Source organism: Taudactylus pleione, unplaced genomic scaffold (genome assembly GCF_031769625.1).
Source record: "Taudactylus pleione unplaced genomic scaffold, aTauple2 ptg000156l, whole genome shotgun sequence".
NCBI classification, from domain to species: domain Eukaryota; kingdom Metazoa; phylum Chordata; class Amphibia; order Anura; family Myobatrachidae; genus Taudactylus; species Taudactylus pleione.
In genome coordinates, this window is record NW_028284558.1 from 7,958,041 (window position 1) to 7,977,417 (window position 19,377).

The 19,377-nt window shown below is 43.0% G+C and overlaps 1 protein-coding gene across 1 annotated transcript in view; it reads right to left on the reverse strand.

Annotated features, from left to right (window-relative positions):
• LOC148521625 (sodium channel protein type 2 subunit alpha-like) overlaps positions 1–19,377 on the reverse strand; it is a 250,848-nt gene that overhangs the window by 89,379 nt on the left and 142,092 nt on the right. Inside the window, exons 16-17 of the mRNA XM_088474832.1 lie at positions 15,502–15,861; positions 13,915–14,400 (exon numbers count right to left, since the gene is read on the reverse strand). Coding sequence (XP_088330958.1) covers positions 13,915–14,400; positions 15,502–15,861 — 846 coding nt within the window. The remainder of the gene's footprint in view (positions 1–13,914; positions 14,401–15,501; positions 15,862–19,377) is intronic.

Consider the following 19,377-nt stretch of genomic DNA (forward strand, 5'->3'; position numbering starts at 1 on the left):
CAGTCCACACTACATAGGGAGGACCATTACTGGGGGAACTGCATAAGGGGCACTGCTACTGGGGACACTGCATAAGGGGCACTACTACAGTGGGCATTGCAAGAGGGGCACAACTACTGGGGACATTAAGGTGAATAAAAAGGAAAAAAAATGTTCCTAGGGTGACAAGAAACGGTGGTATATAGGGGCCCCCACAAGTTTGTTGCCCAGGGTCCCACAGACCATAATCCGGCCCCGGATAGAGTATAAAATCAGATCAGCAGCAATTCCAAAAATCAGTAAGAGCATAGCCTCAGGAACACACAGGGACTGAATCAGAGGTAGACCGGGCCACAGCTGTGTCTATTGGCGACTTTATACAAATGCCACTACAAATCCTTTCCTTGTGTACATCCGTACATCTGACTGTGCAAAGACTGAGAAGACCATTGTCAGTGTCCATAGGCACTAAAATACTGATTGTTGTGTCTGTATGCACCATCGAAACTGACACCGGCACCTATGGTGGGTGCAGTTTCTTTGTCCGTGCATGGCCTCCTATGTGAGTGGGTGTCTGTGTACGCAACCACTTTCAGCGACATGCCCGCGACACTCCCATGAGACAGACCTGTGCGTCTACTTAGCCACCTCCCAGTCACCGCCCAGGAACACATAGCGCTTTTCCAATACATTTTTGATACTGTGCGCCTCGATCGCAACAGAGCCTTTGTGCGTACACTCTCTAACGCATGTGCCATAGGAGATTTTAGGGACACACCCGGGACACTCCCATAACATGCCCATGAGACAGCCTTTTTTGCAAACACTTCAGGCCACTGCCCAGTAACACCGATGGTATCCCATAGCTGTTTCTAAAGCCTGCAACTCCGTACAATGCAGTACACTCAGGGTGACGCATGCGCGGTAGGAGTTTCCTGGATTTTTTCTCAAAACTATGTGCAGCTCTGAATTAAGCCCACAATCTCATACTTATGTGATCCTATTAAATTACTCCACACCTGTCAGACATCCCATGTATATTCTTCTGCGCATTTGTTTGAGTCACACTGCGCATGCATCTCGGGGCGTTCCTAGGCACTGACTGGGAGGTAACAGGGAGTGGCTAAATAGATACAAGGAGATAAAGCATCTCATGGGAGTGTTAGAGATGTGTCGCTGGCGTATCACTGAAAGCCATATTCAGACAGAGAAACTGCACCAACCATAGCACCGTTGCAAGTTTCAATGGTGAGACTGATGGTGCACCAGGCGGTATATCAGAGTCTATGGATGCTGACAGTGGGTATCTCAGTCCTTGCTCATTCGGACATACGGATCTACACAGAGGAAAGACTTTGTAGCAGCATCAGCTTAAAGACAGCTCCTAACTGCTATTTTGTAAACCCAGATGTTAAAATGATAGTTAGGAGCTAATTGGTTGGTATGTTATCTCTCTCCACTTTACCTCTCTCCAAGGTTTGATAAATATCCCCCTTAGTTCAGTGTAAGGTAGGCAACAATAGATTAGTGCAAACAGTCAAGAACAGGAATGAAGTAAGACATTCAACAAGAAAAAATAAGGGTAAACCACCTGCACGCCTTATATACAGAGCAAGTTCAATTAATAAACCCACCCATCCTGGGAAGACATACAATAACTAATCGATCAAAAAAGGAAGCCAACAGATGAACAACAGCAGCTGAAGAAGAAATAAAATCCATGCATGACCTGGATATTCACAGAAATACCGGCAATGAGAAAGGCCATAGCCTGCAAATGGACGTTTAATGACAATAGTAACACAGGTGGCTAGGTTGATCGGTACACAGTCACTATCTTGGTAAGATATCACAAGCTACTAAGTAAAATGCCTTTCACTGACTAAGCTTCAGCAGTTAAGAAGGAGTATTGGAATATAGCAACAGCTAAAGGCTAAATGAAGAAACAAGCTATACTGGAGGGACAGTAGATGCGTGTAAGCTATACTGAACTAACAGTACATTCTTGTAAGCTATATTAGAAGGACAGCAGCTGGTGGGAATAAGTGGCTTGTGACTACAGCACACACAACAGGGGTAAACAGGGGCAGTGGAGTGAAGCTTTGCCTAGGGCGCCTAGAAACCTAGCACCAGTCCTGCTGCCAGCCCCAATCTCTCTGTTTCTCCAGCCAGCCACCACTGTTTCTCCTGTCAGATCCCTCTCTTTGTTACTCCAGCCAGACCCCATTGTGTCTCTAGCTAGCCCCCACTGTCTCTCCAGCCAGCCTCCATTGTGTCTCCAGCCAGCCTTTATTGTGTCACCTGCCAGCTCCTCTCTTTGTGTCTCCAGCCACATTGTGACTGTGCTACTGTGTGGTGTAATTTGAATTGGGGGTATTATTGTATGGCCACAAACCTTCCTTGTGAAACCAAGCCCTTTTTTTTGCTATCCCTTTATAAAACATGGGAGGGATGGCGCACATTTATAGTTTGCAGGGGGGCACCAAACACCCAAGCACCGGCTCTGCCCACAACATATCCAGTCCTGATCTTGATCATTGTACATACAGATCTAGGAGTGTCATAATCTCCTTTAGACAATACAATTTTCAGCATCGGTTTACTGTTCCTTTAGTGAAGACCAGTAAGAAGAAATATTTAAGAATTACATGTGTAAATGTTCTCCTTTAAGAGATAGCCACAATAAAGGTTTGCAAATTAAACATATAAAAACACTAACTCTTTTTGCAACCACGAATAGAAAAAAACAAAATTGGATTATGACTAAGGCTGTGTTTGGTATACCCTGCTATTCTACAAGAGAGAGACAGTAATTAGCTTATTATAGAGCAGCATTAAAACTCTTCGGAAAATGTGCTAATGAAGCTTAGGGGATTTTATTTTCACTTGGCTTAGATGATAAAGTAGTAATCCATTTAGATCTCATATAACTTTCCAACATTTCATATGGCCTGAAAGAAGCAATCAAGATTCACCGAAAGAGAATAATAAAAATAACCTTGCATAAATAGACATGCTCAACTGTGAAACTTCCAGACACATATCAAAAAGAATGGGGAACAGTAGATTTTGCAATGATGTAGCGAGTTTAGTGAGTTATGTCTTAAAGGGCGGGATGCATCAACACTAAAAATACAGGTGAACCTCCAAAAATGCAATTTTCTGAGGTTTGACCACTATCACCATATGCACCACCAAGGTCTGGAAAAAGCTTGTTCCTATTAGGCAATGCCATCTATAGATGGTGTTGCCTAATAGAAGCCTATGGGGTTCTTATCTGAGTTTTACCCGAGAGGGATCCAATAGGATCCCTCCCAGAGTCCCCTGTGGCTCACACATGAACAGAAGTACTCCTGGGTCATGAGTCTTTCTATCTGTCTGTCTGTCTATCTATCTATTTATGTATCTATCGATCTATCTATTGGGATGTAGTGGGTATGCTGGCGGACAGGATGCTGGCCGCCGATATACCGATGCCAGAATCCAGCCACCCATCAAAATGGCAATGCCGCTATCCCGAAGGGGATCAGGATACCGGCGTCGGCACCTCGACTACCGGAATCCCGAACGATGGATACAGGTAGGCATACGCGGTTAGCCCGGGGAAGGGGGGGTTAGGTTTACAGGGGGGGGGGAGGATTAGGGTTAGGAACCTCGCAGGGAGGGCTAGGTTTAGGCTGCGGGGATGGAGGGTTAGCATTAGGCCCCCCCGGGAGGGTTAGGGTGTGGGAAGGGGGGGGTTAAGTTTAGGCACCATCAGTTGGAGGTTGGGGTTAGGCACCCCCCAGGGAGGTTAGGTTCAGGCACCACCAGTCAGTCGCCGGTATTTCATAGCTATCTATCTATCTATCTATCTATCTATCTATCTATCTATCTATCTATCTATCTATCTATGAGGTGTTGCTATTAAATAATAAGACTGATTCTATCATTTATGTTTAATATATTAAGTATACTTTAGCTCAGTTCTCCTTCTATGTACTCACCTTCTGCATCCACACACTACTGCATTCTTATTATCTGTCAGCTGTCTCAACAGCTCCGTAATTTTCTTCTTTACCTCAGTAACTGATGCAAAACGGGTTCCCTTGAGTACAGATATGACTTTAGGGAAAAGAAAGAAGTCACACGATGCTAGGTCTGGTGAGTATGGAGGGTGTTCTAGCAATGCAATCTGTTGCTCAGCCAAAAACTGCTTCACAGAGAGAGCTGTGTGGGTTGGTGCGTTGTCCTCATGGAGGTTTAATCCATTTTTTCACAACTCTGGTCTCTTTTCTTGCAAAGTTGCTAGAACATTTGTAATGTTGAGTCACCTTCTGGTACCCAGTGTTCCAAAACAACACCCTTGACATCAAAGAAAACAACTAACATGGCTTTGAATTTGGATTTGCTTTGATGTGCTTTCTTCATTCTTAGTGGTGATGGTGTTTTCTAGCGTATGGACTGGTGCTTTGTATCAGGATCATACTGGAAGATCCATATTTCATTACAGGTAATAACTTTATCTCCAAAATGTGAATCCGCTTGAATCTGTTCCAAAATGTCTATACAAATTTGCTCTTGATTTTCTTTCTGCTCGGCAGTGAGAAGCCTTGGAACCATCTTAGCACATACTTTTGTCATGTTAAGGTCTTCATGCAAAATGTTCCTAACAGTTTCTTTGTCAATGTTTATCTTTTCAACTGGATGCTGAGTCATCGGTCAATTTGAACAATTTTCTACATTTTAATTTTGATGTGCAAGGATTTCCGGAACATTCATCATCTTCGACATCCCCAAGACCGTCACTAAATTCTTCGTGCCACTCAACACATGTAGTGTTCCCGCCAGGCTGCCCAATTTTATAAGGGTAAAATACACCCTGCCCTTTTAGTGGCGCCCCGCAAAAACAGCCAACCTTCCCCATCCGCGGGCTGCAGTGTCCACCGGGTGGGAGATGTTGTGGTGAATGTTCACTACCGGGTGAATAGATGCCGTGCGCATGCACATGGCATCTATACACTGTGAGGGGAGAGCTTGGGGGAAGCCCAACACCTCCGTAAGTGCTGGGCACGCCCCAAAGTGTGACATATTGGAGGTGTGTCGCAAGGACATGCCCCTCCCGACCAGCCATGTCCCCGTTCCGTGCAGAGGCTCCCTGCCGGCAGCCCCGGCATCCTACCCGCAGTTAGCATAAGTAAAGATTCAATGATCGTTTTGTTCAATTTTATTTAAAAATGAAGTTATTAAGAAGTTTTACTTTGAAACTAAGCATTTTTACGATGCATGTGAAAAACACAACTTCTTCAAATGCTGTGTGATAGCAAACTATGGGCCTGATTCAGACCCGGTCGCAAGCGCTGAGTGCTCGCAACCGGGTTGATGGTGGCCCAGAGCGCATGCGCGCGACTGAGCCGGCTCCGTCGTGCACATGCGCGAGACCCGGATAGCGACGGGCAATCCGTCACTCCGGGTCTCGCACCAAAGGGGGCGTGCTGTCGATGTTGAGTGACAGCACACCCCCTTTGGTGGACGAGCCGGGGGGGTGGCTGCCCAAAACGGAGGCGTTCCCATGTGAACGCCTACCGTTTGGGGCCGGCCCCACTGACATCACAAGTGATGTCAGTGGAGAGATTCCGGCTCTGTTAGAGCCGAAATCTCTCTGGGGCTTGCGGCAATGAGACCCTACCACAAGGGTCTTGTCTCAAGCCCGATGGTCGCGATGGTCTTGACCATCGCGGCCATCTTCCTGGCCGCTCGCTATAGCTGTTGGTGGTCACCCACAGCTATGCGAGCGGCCAGGAGGCCGTTCTAAAATAAAAAAAGACCGGCCCTGATTCAGAGCGAGCGCTCTGTCAGAGCGTCCGGCTCTGAATCAGGGCCTATATGTGTGAGAGAGGTGAAACTTGCAAAACCGTTTTGGGATAGTCCAAGGTCAATGTTCCCCCATTCCCAAAGTCATGCAGTATGGTTTATTTTTTACAAGTACAGTCTCGTTATTTAATAGTCACACCTTATATCTAGTGATACTAATCAAGGCACTGTCTGATATATGTGGAGTTTGTATGGTCTTGATTGTCTATGCTTATTCTGAGCGCTCCAGTTTCCTCCCACAATCCCAAAAATTTACTTGTAGATGAATTGGATTCTGATATAAATTTCCCTATTCCCTTTAGAATGTAAGCTCTTATGAGCAGGGCCCTCTACCCTCTTGTGCGTCTCCTTACTCTACTTTCATCTACTTCTTACTCTCTACTAGGGCACCTAACACTTGGTTGCTTTGCATTGTTGCTTATCTGGGTGTTATGATCATCACAAATGTAGCAATGTATATGTTCTGTAAGCCACTGTAAATCAACCTATTTGTTTATGTACTTTGGAAGGCGCTGCGGAACACTTGTGGTGCCATATAAATAAATGATAATAATAATAATAATACTCTCTGTGTGGATCTGTGTAGTACAGAATTCAGGCTGTAAGCTCCACTGTGATTGTTACTAATGTAATGATTACACAGTGCTGTGAAATATGGAGAGAGAGAGAGAGAGAGAGAGAGAGAGAGAGAGAGAGAGAGAGAGAAAAAATTGGCTAAATAAGAATAATGGCCTGATTCAGCAGTGCACGCAAGTTCATCGGGAATCTGTGCATGCGCAAGAACCATTCTGCTAGTGTGCAGAATGGGTCCTGCTAAGACGCACACTAGCCCTTGAATGCCTCTGTCAAACACCTCCTGCTGCATTTGCATTATTGCAAGGATCGCAGTTGGAGAGCTGCCTGCGTACATTGCTGAATCAGGCTCTAAGACCACTGTATGGTAAAGAACTTTGTTGATAAAGACAATAAAATTTTTAGAAATCATGAAAACACAATATATTACCAAACATTTGTGATTTTTTTTTTTAGTAGAAGGCAATTACAGGAAGAAATATGTAGAAAAGACAATAAAAATCTTTTAACTTAAAATATTGGAGCATGATCAAGAAAAACTCACAGAAACAGCTGTGACAGTACTGGTCAGTAAGGGGTAACCTAACCCTTCGCCGGGCCAGTTTCTGTCTATATGGAAATGCACAAGCCATCTAGCCAGCTTAGAAATGAAAAGCAACGGTGGATAAAAATGATAAATAGTTAAAAAAAAAAATTAAAATATAAATATTTTATTTTTATATCATGTTTTCAATAACACCATACAGATGGTGGGTGAGAATGTAGATACAACAGCAGGGAGGCATGGAGCCTTCTAGATCCGCTACCATCAAACCTTCAGGAACGAAAAGATGCAGTACATCTCATGGGTCGGGATGCCTGCTGTCAAAATGCCGACAGCGGCATCCCGACTGCCGGGATTTCATACCCAACCCATGAGATATACTGCATCTTTTCGTTCCTGAAGGTTTGATGGTAGTGGATCCTCCTCGTTAGTGCCTAAACTTAGCCCTCCCCCCTTAGTGCCTAAACCTAACCTTCCCACTGGTGCCTAACCCATACATGCCGACATTCAGCTCCCTCCTTCCGAGAGGGAGCTGAATACCTGCATAGAGCGGGGGCGTGTCCGGTCCATGATGCTATTTTGGGGACGGGGCCAGGGGCGTGACCGCACAATTGCGCCGGATCGGAAATAAAGGCACTGTGAAGCAGGGGGCGGAGCCACGATGACGCGATTCAGCGCGAATCGCGTCAACGGGCCCCCCTGCTGCGGGAGATTGTAGTAGTACTCCGGGGGCAAGGCGGCAGTCGGGAGGCTTGCCTGCCTTTCCGGGGGGTCGGGAGAGCGGCACCCGATATTCGACCAAATAGGGAGGGTAGGCAAGCCTGGCCTAACCCTAACTCCCCCTCAAGTGGTGCGTAACCCTAATCCCCCCAAAGCCTAACTCTAACCCCCCCCCGTGGTGCCTAAAGATAACCCGCCTTAAACCCACACCGCGGCTAACAGCTAATGGCACCCCGGCTTACCTTCGAACGGGATGCCGTCTGTTGGAATTCTGGCATCGGTCTGTGGGCTGGTGTCGGGATTTAGCCACCTATGTTAAATCCCGGGATTTCAAGAGACGGCGTCCCACCTGTCGGTATTTTAAGTACATCCCCATCCCATTTGGGCTGCTACTCTTCACAAAACATACTATCAGTTAGTAGAATCCATGTTAAATAAGATGCTTGATAAATAGGTTTAGCCATACACTATTAAAAGTATGCGGAGCTGCCGCCAGAGAAAGCCAGACACCAGGTTTTTTTTGCTGGTGGTAAACCATTGATGTACAGAGCAAAACCGCACAATTTCATAATGCTATTCACCCTTTGTCTGAATATATTTATATATTTATCCCCTATGGCCTAAATAACTGATGTAACAATATATCATATTTGTATTAAAAAAAATATATATGTTAACTCAATATAGTTAATATTGTATTTCCATTCTTTTCTGTATATATTTAAGTATTTACTTCTCAGATGGGTAATGTTTTAACTGCCGAAGTGGCATCAGAATACAAGTGGCATCGGGATACAAGTGGCATCAGGATACAACTAGCAGCACCGATGGGCAGGGCTATCTATGTATAACCGTTCCGCCAGCTGCAGCTATCGATATCGACAGCTGCAGCTTGGCGATGCCCTATTCCCACAGCAGGGACAGTGCCGTCCCTGCTGTGGGTGCTGACGGCTCCAGGGCTGTAAGCTGGATCTTGTGATACTTGCGAGATCCCGCGCATGCTCAGTGCAACCGTCCGAGACTGACGCACTAGGCTGATGCGCTGTGGGCTCTAGCAGGGATCGCCGGAGGAGGGAGTTATCACTCCCCCGCTCCGGCCGATGAAATGTAAATACATCTCATCGTTAGTGCTTTCTGCTTCGCCTCGGTAAAGATGCGAAACAGGAAGCGTTATAGCAGCGCGATAAGTGCCGCTATAATACATCTCCCCCTATGTTCTTACGGGCATGTGCTGATGCATTGTTTCTGCACAAATCATACTTGCCGACTTTACTAATTTCCTTTCCGGAAGAAGCCCGGAGAGGAGATGCAGGTAGGCGGAGATGGGGGCAGGACTGGACTACTCGTATCATTATCATATAAGCTCTTTATTAGGCCCCGCCCCCTCCTCGCGGACCGTGGATTCACCGCGGATTCCTGGTAAGATTTCCCCCATTATGTGGGAGGAATGGTTACTCTTCTTGTGGTGCGGGGGCTACCTGTAAAATCAGAAGACTCCAGCAGGTTACGGGAGGGTAGGCAAGTACTGTATGGCACAAATATGTGCTTATTAATTTTTAAAAGTTATTATATAAATTCAACCCACAAATTTAAAGAAAAAAAATAAAAACCAGGAAATTATTTGGATACCAACTAACTGCAAAATATATTCTCTGAAAACCAATTTCTATATTGCAGCTTACGCTACCCATACTAATGCACCCTCAAAACTATTCTAATCTCCATTTTAGACCACAATCGCGTTCATCTTCCAACTAGAATTTAAGATGTCTTGTCGGCAAAGTCCTACCTACCCTTTATTATCTTGTCTGCATTTTTGTTCCTATATCATGTATGTCCTGTTTCCCTCACTGCCCGGCGCTGCAGAGCACTGTGGCCCTGATTCAGAGCCGGACGCTCTGACAGAGCGCTCGCTCTGAATCAGGGCCGTCCTTCTTAGTTTTAGAGCGGCCTCCAGGCCGCTCGTATAGCTGTGGGTGACCAGCTGTGGGTGACCACCCACAGCTATAGCGTGCGGCCAGGAAGATGCTCGTGATGGTCAAGACCATCGCGACCATCGGGCTTGCGACGAGACCCTTGTGGTAGGGTCTCGTTGCCGCAAGCCCTGGAGTGCTTTTGGCTCTATCAGAGCCGAGAGCACTCCCACTGACATCACTTGTGATGTCAGTGGGGCTGACCCCAGACGGTAGGCGTTCCCATGGGAACGCCTCCGTCTGGCCAGCCACGCACCCGGCACGTCCACCAAAGGGGGCGTGCTGTCACTCACCATCGACCACTATCCGGGTCTCGCGCATGCGCACGACGGAGCCGGGTCCGTCGTGCGCATGCGCACTGGGCCAACATCGACCCGCTTGCGAGCGCGCAGCGCTCGCGAGCGGGTCTGAATTAGGCCCTGTGTTTCCTTACAAATCAACCGTAATAATAACAATCATCTAATAGCTTCTCACTGTTCATAATAAGGGTCAATTTAATAATGATGAAATATGTAGCACACAATACACCTATTTTGCATAGACACGTGTACACCTATTTTCTACTTTTGGCTAGTGAATTTGGCTGGGAGTGGCAAAAGTACTGCTATAGATGTTATATATTGGGATATGCTGATTAGTAAGAAGTGCAAAATGAAAAACAATTTTCACCCTAGTAAATTTTACACTTTGGGCCCAGGGTCTAATTATTAAAAGGCAAAACAACCCATGGATGCTGATAACATTATTATTATTATCCTTAAGTTATATTGCACCACAGGATCCACAGCACCTTCCAGAGCACATAAACAGAAACAGTATGTAGAAAACAAGAAAAAAGTGTCTGAAAGTGGAAAACATAGTAGGACATGGACAAGGTTTATAAACATTACTGTATTACATGCCATAATACACAAATAAGCAGCAAAACCCAAAGGTTTGGTGCCGATTAGGCAGTGGGGATGTAGAAGCACATGAGGGCCGAGGGCCCTGCTCATGAGAGCTTACAATCTAAAGGGTGTTTCTAACGACACTAGACCTTTGCCCTATAAATAATGCCGCCACTGCCAGCAGAGGTGAGATTCACTGGATCTCGCCAGCGATACTTTCTCAGTGAAAAGCATGGGAAAATTTATTTAACCAGCATTGCAGTGGTACGTGTTCAGACAATGCCAACTAAGGAAGAAACTCAATGAATAAAATTTAGCTCTTTGAATAAAGTTTTTTTATTTATTGTTTTAGGTATTTTTGTAAAAGAAAAATATATTTTTCGCAACTTAGGAGATGATGCAGAATTGACCGGACAGCTGTTTGCAGACCATACAGTATCTTGCGTGATTTTAAACTGTACATGCTCTACACCAGTGGTTCTCAAACTCGGTCCTCACACTGGTTACATTTTCCAGGTCACCCAGCAGGTGCACAGATGTATTCATTACTCACTGACACAATTTAAAAGATCCACAGATGGAGCTAATTATTTCACTTGTGATTCTGTGAAGAGACTTGGAAAACATGCACTGTTTGGGGTCCTAAGGACCGAGTTCGAGAACCTATGCTCTACACTTATGAACAGAGAGGTGGAACGCCACGTTCTCCCATAGGCAAAGTTCAGAAAAGGCTTATTTATGCAAATGCAGCCTACGCAGACCTACACTTAATTGCAAGTACTCACTAATGATGTTGACTTGAAGCAAATAAGATGCATATAGTACACACGCAGATGCATCTTAAGATGTGCACAGCTTTGCATATGCCTTTTATCCATGCACATTTCTGACAAACCAATGAGAATCTGCATGACCATCAGGTACACAATGCTCTGCTCCTGGACTTCCCTACTAATTTACAGTATGATTGCAGTCACCTGTGTTGAGCTAGGTAATTGATGAGACAGGTGTTTCAACACAGGTGGCTGCAATCATACATTAGGAGGGAAGTCCAGGAGCAGAGCATTGTGTACCTGATGGAAATGGTCATGTTGGAGGGTCTGCTATATACTGATACATTGTTAATATGATAAATGGGGCATCACACTCTAGCATGTCAATTTTTGTAGAAAGTAGAGATGCACATTAGATTTGGACATTATCAGAACCAAACGAGGTACATGTGCCCCAAGGCAGGGGAGCTGGGCCTTAGAGTGAGGCTACCCTGGAGCAAACAGACAACATTTTGGATTTGCATATAGTGCAGGGTGAAAATAGTATAAACTGTATACTATCTATAGGTATGAACATTAAATTATAGTATTTCTGGTGATACAACATGATGTATTCATCAAACTATTGTGAGTCTCCCGACCACTAAAACTTGTAGTCTGCGTATCCTGGACACTCCTTACTAGAGATATGCGCAGAACCCCGTATTTTGGTGTTGGTTCTGGTTCTAATTCATCATCGTGTCTTAGTTTTGGTAAAACCACCCTCAAGTGTTTTGGTTCAAATTTGGTTTTAGTTCGGTTTGGGATTCCCTAAAAATCGATAAAAATACCTAAAATCATGTAATTTAATTTGGATCTGTTTACATGCAATCCAAAACCCATGTTTGGTTTTTAAATCCGAGGTCCGCAGTGACAGCAAACCCAAACTGGGACTCGGTTCGACTCGGAACCCCAAAGTGATTCTGTACTGGGACTCTATTTGACTCGAAACCCCAAAGTGATTCTGTACTGGGACTCTATTTAACTCGGAAACCCAAATTGATTCTGTACTGGGACTCTATTTGACTCGGAACCCCTAAGTTTGGGTGTGTTTGTATATCAGGAAAGCCGAACCGCTCATCTCTAGTTTCTATGTAACCCTTATAACCTAATACAAACCCTTATACTAACCCTAATACGCTAGCCCTAAAAGGGCAGAATGGATGGGCCATGTGGTTCTTATCTGCCATCAAATTCTATGTTTCTATGTTTATGTAGGATAAAGTGGAGTAAATCATAGAAGGGTCAGCACTATGGGTCAGCTGAAATGTCACCTGACACTGTAATTGGTCCCCAGTAGAGCAGACAAACATTCTCTGTCATGAGGGCATGAAGCAGTTCAGTGCTGTGCGGCGAGGTCAATGGCTGGGGCGGCACACATGCATAAAAACACAGTTTTTATATTAAAACTCTGGAGCATAACATGGAGTATGATAGGGGAGGGGAGTATGACAGGGGAGGCTCTGCCTCCCTGCCTACCCTGACTGCACATCCCTGATGCAGTTTGACATCTTAGGAATGGGTGCCAAGCATACTGCCCACCACAGCTTTTGGCTAACAATGCAATGGGAATTATTACATTAAACACACTTAGAGGCATCCTAACAAGAAATATGCTATAGCTATCTCAGCAACAGACTCATTAAAGAAAGACAATAGACCACAGATTCTCAAACTCGGTCCTCAGGACCCCAAACAGTGCATGTTTTCTAGTTCTCCTCACAGAATCACAAGTGAAACACCTGTGCACCTGCTGTGTTATCTGCAAAATGTGACCTGTGTGGGGTCCTGAGGACCGAGTTTGAGAACCTCTGCAATAATCTTTATTTCCACTCTGCATAGAAAGTACAGCATATGAAAGTAACATTATCAAACACCTCTGAAAACATTAAGCCAGGGTAAAAAGACCAGGGGCTAAATGTAATAGACTGCAAGCCGGCACCGCTGTGGGAATACATGCGAGAATGTCCGGATTTTTAAAGCAGCAAGCATGTTAAAGGCTAAACCAGCTTGGTTTAGCCTTTAACATGGTTGCTGCTTAAAAATACAGGCATACTCGCATGTATTCCTGCAGCGGTGCCGGCTCGCAGTCTATTACATATAACCCCATTTGTTTAGAGATTTTGAATACAGTCACAGCATTTTTGTTAATACCTATTTATCTATAGATTGTAAGCTTGTGACAAGGGCTAGGCAGTTTGTTAATATCCAATACTGTTTTATTACTGTATTTGTTCCCAAATCACAGTACAGTATTTTGGAGAAATATAAATAAATTTAAAGAAATAAATAAGTGATAAAGTGGAGAGAGATAAAGTGCCAGCCAACGAGATTCTACCTGTCATTTTACAGGCCGTGTTTTTAAAATGACAGTTAGAAGCTGATTGGTTAGTACTTTATCTCTCTCCACTTTCTCTCTCTCCAAGGCTAGATACATCTCGCCTTAACCCTTTTGGCCAACTACTACATCTAAGAGCTGTGATTCACAACCACAAAGGAACCCTGAACAAGTCTGTTGTAGATAGAACTCTAGGGAAATGACCATTATGAGGTAATAAATAAGGATGTCTTACCTCTTTGCTCTCTTCAAGATCCGACTCACTGCTAAATTCCTCTGTATTCAAGTTTTCAAAATCGGATTCGCCAACAGCAATAGGTACGGTCACCGTGAGACTTGGATTATGTATGAATGACATGTAATCACTCTCATCGATAATGTATTTCTCCACACTGCTACCAATTCCACTTGTGGCAGTTGTCCCATTTCCATCTTTCAGGTATTCAAAATCTTTGCTTATTTCCACCGTAGTGTGATTGGATATACAGCTGTCTTTTTGGTTCTGCATGTCTTCAAGAGGTTTATTTTCATCCAATTCCTTTTTCTTTTTAACAAAGGCATTCTGGATAAACTCCCGTGCGCTCTTCTTGATATAGGCTATGCCAATGTGCACCCTGGCTACTGCAATTTGCAGATTATTCATTTCATTATCGTCGTCTGAAGCAGCAAGATTGTCTGAGCTAAAGGAGCTCAATAGCAAAGCTAAGAACAGATTTAACACCTGCAAAGCAATGAAAAGACAAAACGAAATATCAGGCTTTGGAACATCACCGTGACATCATTGTGACAATAAACTAAAGCAGTTCAGTTTTGTTTGTTTTTTATATCAAACTGATCCAAATTTGTTACTTTTGTGGGCCATGCTTAATATCTGATTTGATACAGAACTGGATTATCCAGTAGGGCATTATAGGCTCTTGCCTAGGGCCCAGTGAGCAATGAGAGGCCCGGACTATTTTAACCAGGTGTGGTGTACCATTTAGAACATTGACATAATGTCGACATTATCCATGTCTACAGGGAGGATGTCAGCAGTACTCTATTACCCTAACCACAACCTAACTCTAAGTGCAGCATAACCTAACCCTAACCCCAGCCTAACCTTATCTGCAGCCTAACACTAAGGCTCATATGTCCATATTGTAAACATACTAATGTCAACATAATGACTAAATATGTTGACATTCTGAATGTCAACTTAGTAACTACATACCTTGTAACCAGTTTAATGTGGTATTTCTGCACAAATGAGGTGAAAGCGGGGCCAAACCAGTATCTTGGCTAGGGCCCCATGAGGTCATAATCAGACTCTGACTGGTAGCATTGGGGTTCTAATTGGAAGGATGGGCTGATAAGTATTACAGTTGGCAATTGTTGAGAAATTATGCATTGTTCAGTTTTAACTAACCAAACTATATGGACCTAATGTGACGTGGCTGCACTATTCGAGCATACACTTTAGTTTAATCAAGCGCTTGAAAGAAATTTTTGTTGTAACTAGACATGTAACTAGAGACACCAGGGTTAATGGGTGCCTTCGCAATTAATAATAAACCCATCCATTTTGCATACTACATGACCTATATTACTTTTACTGATAATCCTCTCTACTAGTGGATCTTAATTGTCTGGAAGTAAGTATTTTTATTTTACGTATGTTCTGCTATAATCCATAGTGGAGAAGCTTACCCAAAACTAGTAACCTTGTACTCGACATGCTCCTGATACATTGCATGACACATCTCCATTGCTTTGTTTTTATGCATTACTAAGAAAGAATGTGATTGTTGCCTTCATTGCTAAATGAGCCACTGACACTTACCACTAAATTTCCGATGACCATCACCATCATGAACACCGTTAAACACATAGATTGTCCGGCCACCTCCATACAGTCCCACATGGTCTCTATCCATTCTCCACACAGCACTCGGAAAACGATGAGGAAAGAATGGAAGAAGTCGTTCATGTGCCAGCGGGGAAGTTTACAATCATCTGGTGCAATTTTACATACACATTCCTTGTAGCTTTTACCAAATAGCTGCATGCCGACCACAGCAAAGATAAACACGATGATGGCCAACACCAAGGTCAAGTTTCCCAAAGCTCCTACAGAGTTACCAATGATCTTGATCAACATATTGAGGGTAGGCCATGATTTTGCCAACTTAAATACACGAAGCTGAAAAACAAAACAATAACTATTACCAACCAGTATTTTATTTTATCGCTTTAGTTATGATAAGTTACATTTAACTACAGATGTTTGTGAAGTACTATTTGACCCAGATTTTGGTAATCAGAGTTATATGCTGGGTCCATATTACTACTAATATATAATTAGATTATATATGACACTCCAGAGAACTAGAAATGCAATGCCCTGGTGTAAGTACAGCAAAGGTGGTGGTATTGGTGTATTACGAGGTTGGTGGTGATGGAATTGCTGTAAAGCAGTGTTGTTGGTAGTATTTGTGCTGTAGTGCAAGGTTGGTGGTGGTGCTGGTATTATTGTTATTGTGTGGGTTAGTGGTGATATCACTGTTCTAGTGTGGGTGGCATTAATGCTCTAGTGCAGAGGTTCCCAAACTCGGTCCTCAAGGCACCCTAACAGTCTAGGTTTTAAGGATATCCATGCTTAACCACAGGTGACTTAATTAGTATCTTAGACAATTTGATTTAACCACCTGTGCTCAACCATGAATATCTGTAAAACCTGAACTGTTGGGGAGTATTGATGGCCATGTTTAGGAACCTCTGCTCTAGTGCAAGGATGGCGGTTGTAGTAGTATTATTGCTCTAGTATGGGAGATTGGTGATATTATTGCTCTAGTGCAGAGATGGTGGTATTATTGCTCTAGTGCGATGATGGTGTTATTATTGCTCTAGTGCGAGGATGGTGGTATTATTGCTCTAGTGCAAGGATGGTGGTATTATTGCTCTAGTGCAATGATGGTGTTATTATTGCTCTAGTGCAAGGATGGTGGTACTTATTGCTCTAGTGCGAGGATGGTGGTGGTGGTATTATTGCTATAGTGTGGAATAGCGGTGGTTTTATTAATCTAGTGTGGGGTTGGTGGAATTGCCATAGTTAGGTGGTATTGCTAAAGGGTAAGGGTGAATGTATTAGTGTAATGTGGAGGTAAGGTGGTAATATTGCTCATGTCATCTGTCCGTCTCCTCTCTCCCCTAGATTGTAAGCTCCTAGGAGCAGGGTCCTCCTCCCCACTGTCTCACAGCCTTCTGCTCTAGCACTTCTATGATGGCCTTCACCTTCAGAGCTGTACTGTGTATGGAGATTTGTGTTGCTAATTGTTACTTGTGTTCTGTTTATATTTTGGTTACTGTATTGTAATGTAATGTTCTGTGTACCCTTTATTGTATATACAGCGCTGCAGACCACTTGTGGCGCCCTATAAATAAAATGTAATAATAATTATAATAGTACCTTCTACAAGATTATAGCTAGAATCTGATTGGTTGCCATGGGCAACATCTCCAATTTTAAAAACCCGCACTTTAGTAAATATACCCCACAGAATCATGTGTGGGCTAAACTTTAAAGGTTCCAGTCCTTTGGCGCTCAGGCTGAGTGGCCAGATCACTCTCAGCTTACATGAGATAATTAAGTGGGAACATTATCGCACATGTAGATTAATAGCAGTCATTTCCTGATCATAATTACCAACATAATCCAGAATGATCCCATTTATTTTAATTTAATTAATTTCAAGAGAATTATTATAAGACATTGTGGCCCTTCTTGGCCTTATCGCATTTGGTGAATTAGGGCCAACTGCACAATATAGCCAGTATTATCACGGAGTGTAAAACCAGCATTAGAAAGAACTTAAAAAAAACAGCATAGTAATCTATTGATGGAGATACAGAAACAAAATCCCAGTGAAAGTGATAAATGTCAACGTTATCATAACATCGTTATGTGTCAGGAGACTCAGATCGGTGATTATACAGTGTCTTGTAGAACTGCAGTGTGCCTGAATGTGATCTTTGAATCATTATCTCTAGTAGCTCCCTGATGACTTGAAATGTTATACACAGTTTAAAAGAGATATATACTCTTTTGTGTGATTTTCTTACAGTAAATGGAATAAAGAGGGCACATTTACGGGGGCATTTTCTTCTGTGCAGAAGGTTACACAGGGTCTTTCTTCCCAAAGATTTGATTTTCCAGCACCAATCAGGTCCCATCCCTGCACTTTCAATGTAACACATTCTGAACTTGCTGGAGGAAAGCACATTACTAGGTGCACTTTGACCGATGTAATAAGACAGCTTGAAACACACAGAAGAACCACATGTTTAAAAAAAAAACAAAAAAACTGATTTTCACTTATAAAAGGCACGCCATGCAGTATGTACACCATGCAGTAGGTGTAACATTTTAAATGAATAAAGTGAGAGTTGATAAAATGAAAGTAAATTGTACTTTTTGGTACTGTTTTAATAACTTCCATCATGTGCCATAATTATTCACAAAACCCAAAAAACTGGGTACCGTTTTTTTTTTGTTTGTTTTTTGGTGTGATTCCAAGACAGTAAAGGGGACGTACACCTTATAATTTGCTAGGCGGACAACTACAGTAGGTGCCCTGGTGCACATAAAGAAACACTGCCAACCCCCATATTTTGCTGTTCATAAATTATCATTAAAGAGGATGTATGTACGCACAAAGCAAAAAGTGAAATGGTGTACTGTAATATTAACTAAAATAAATTATTTATTTATTAACATTGATTATTTATTCAAATATATACACACACACATAACATAGGGGTTAAGGAATTATTTGGGGTTTGACCTAAGCTATCAAGATTTCTGATGTCTGTAATCTTTGGTAGGCATGGGAAACAGTTATCAAAAAGAATTTGTTCTAAATCATGCTTAGCTATTTTTGTATGTCATTTACTATTTTATGTTTGCCACTGCACACAATCTCTTTAAACATATCAGCGCCAAAGGAACTTACTTTATTCTATACTTGCCTGCCCTCCCTGAATGATCGGGAGGCTCCCGAATATTCCCGGGCACCCGCAAGAGTGGGCAAGTCTCCCAGCCAGCTGAGAGGGGGCAGGCAGATAGTCGGCAAGTATGTTTTATTCCTTTTATTTGTAAAGGGACTGTGGCCCCTAATTTTTGTTACTAAGCCTAGCAGACAGAATATATATACTGTATATTGTTTTATGTTATCCCTCTTTACAGACTATGCACAACATCTGGGGGTTGCTTCTCTCTCTGTCATATCTGCAGTCCTTTCTGGGCATGACCATGTCTCTAATGACATCATACCCCTTCCTTAATGACATCATTTAGATTAAGTCGTATAACAAGGCTATTTTACACATTTGATCCTCTATTTATATTACCAAAAAACACAATGAGATAAAAATAGGTTTGACAACCGTTTAAATAAAACCTAAGTTCTGCAAATAAAACCATGCAGGTGTCTCTTCAAAATCAAATAAAGATCTCTTATTATGAGCTTTTACGTGGGTGCACTAAAGCAACAGTGATAGGGACTATACTGTATTTCTGAATCAACTGCAATAATTTATTTTGCATGTCTACAAACAACATCACATGCCTTAGCAGTAAGGACATTTGTACATAGATCAGAACAGTTCTAAGATTCCTTGCTTCCTCAATATTATTCTTATTGATTTGTACATATATTTG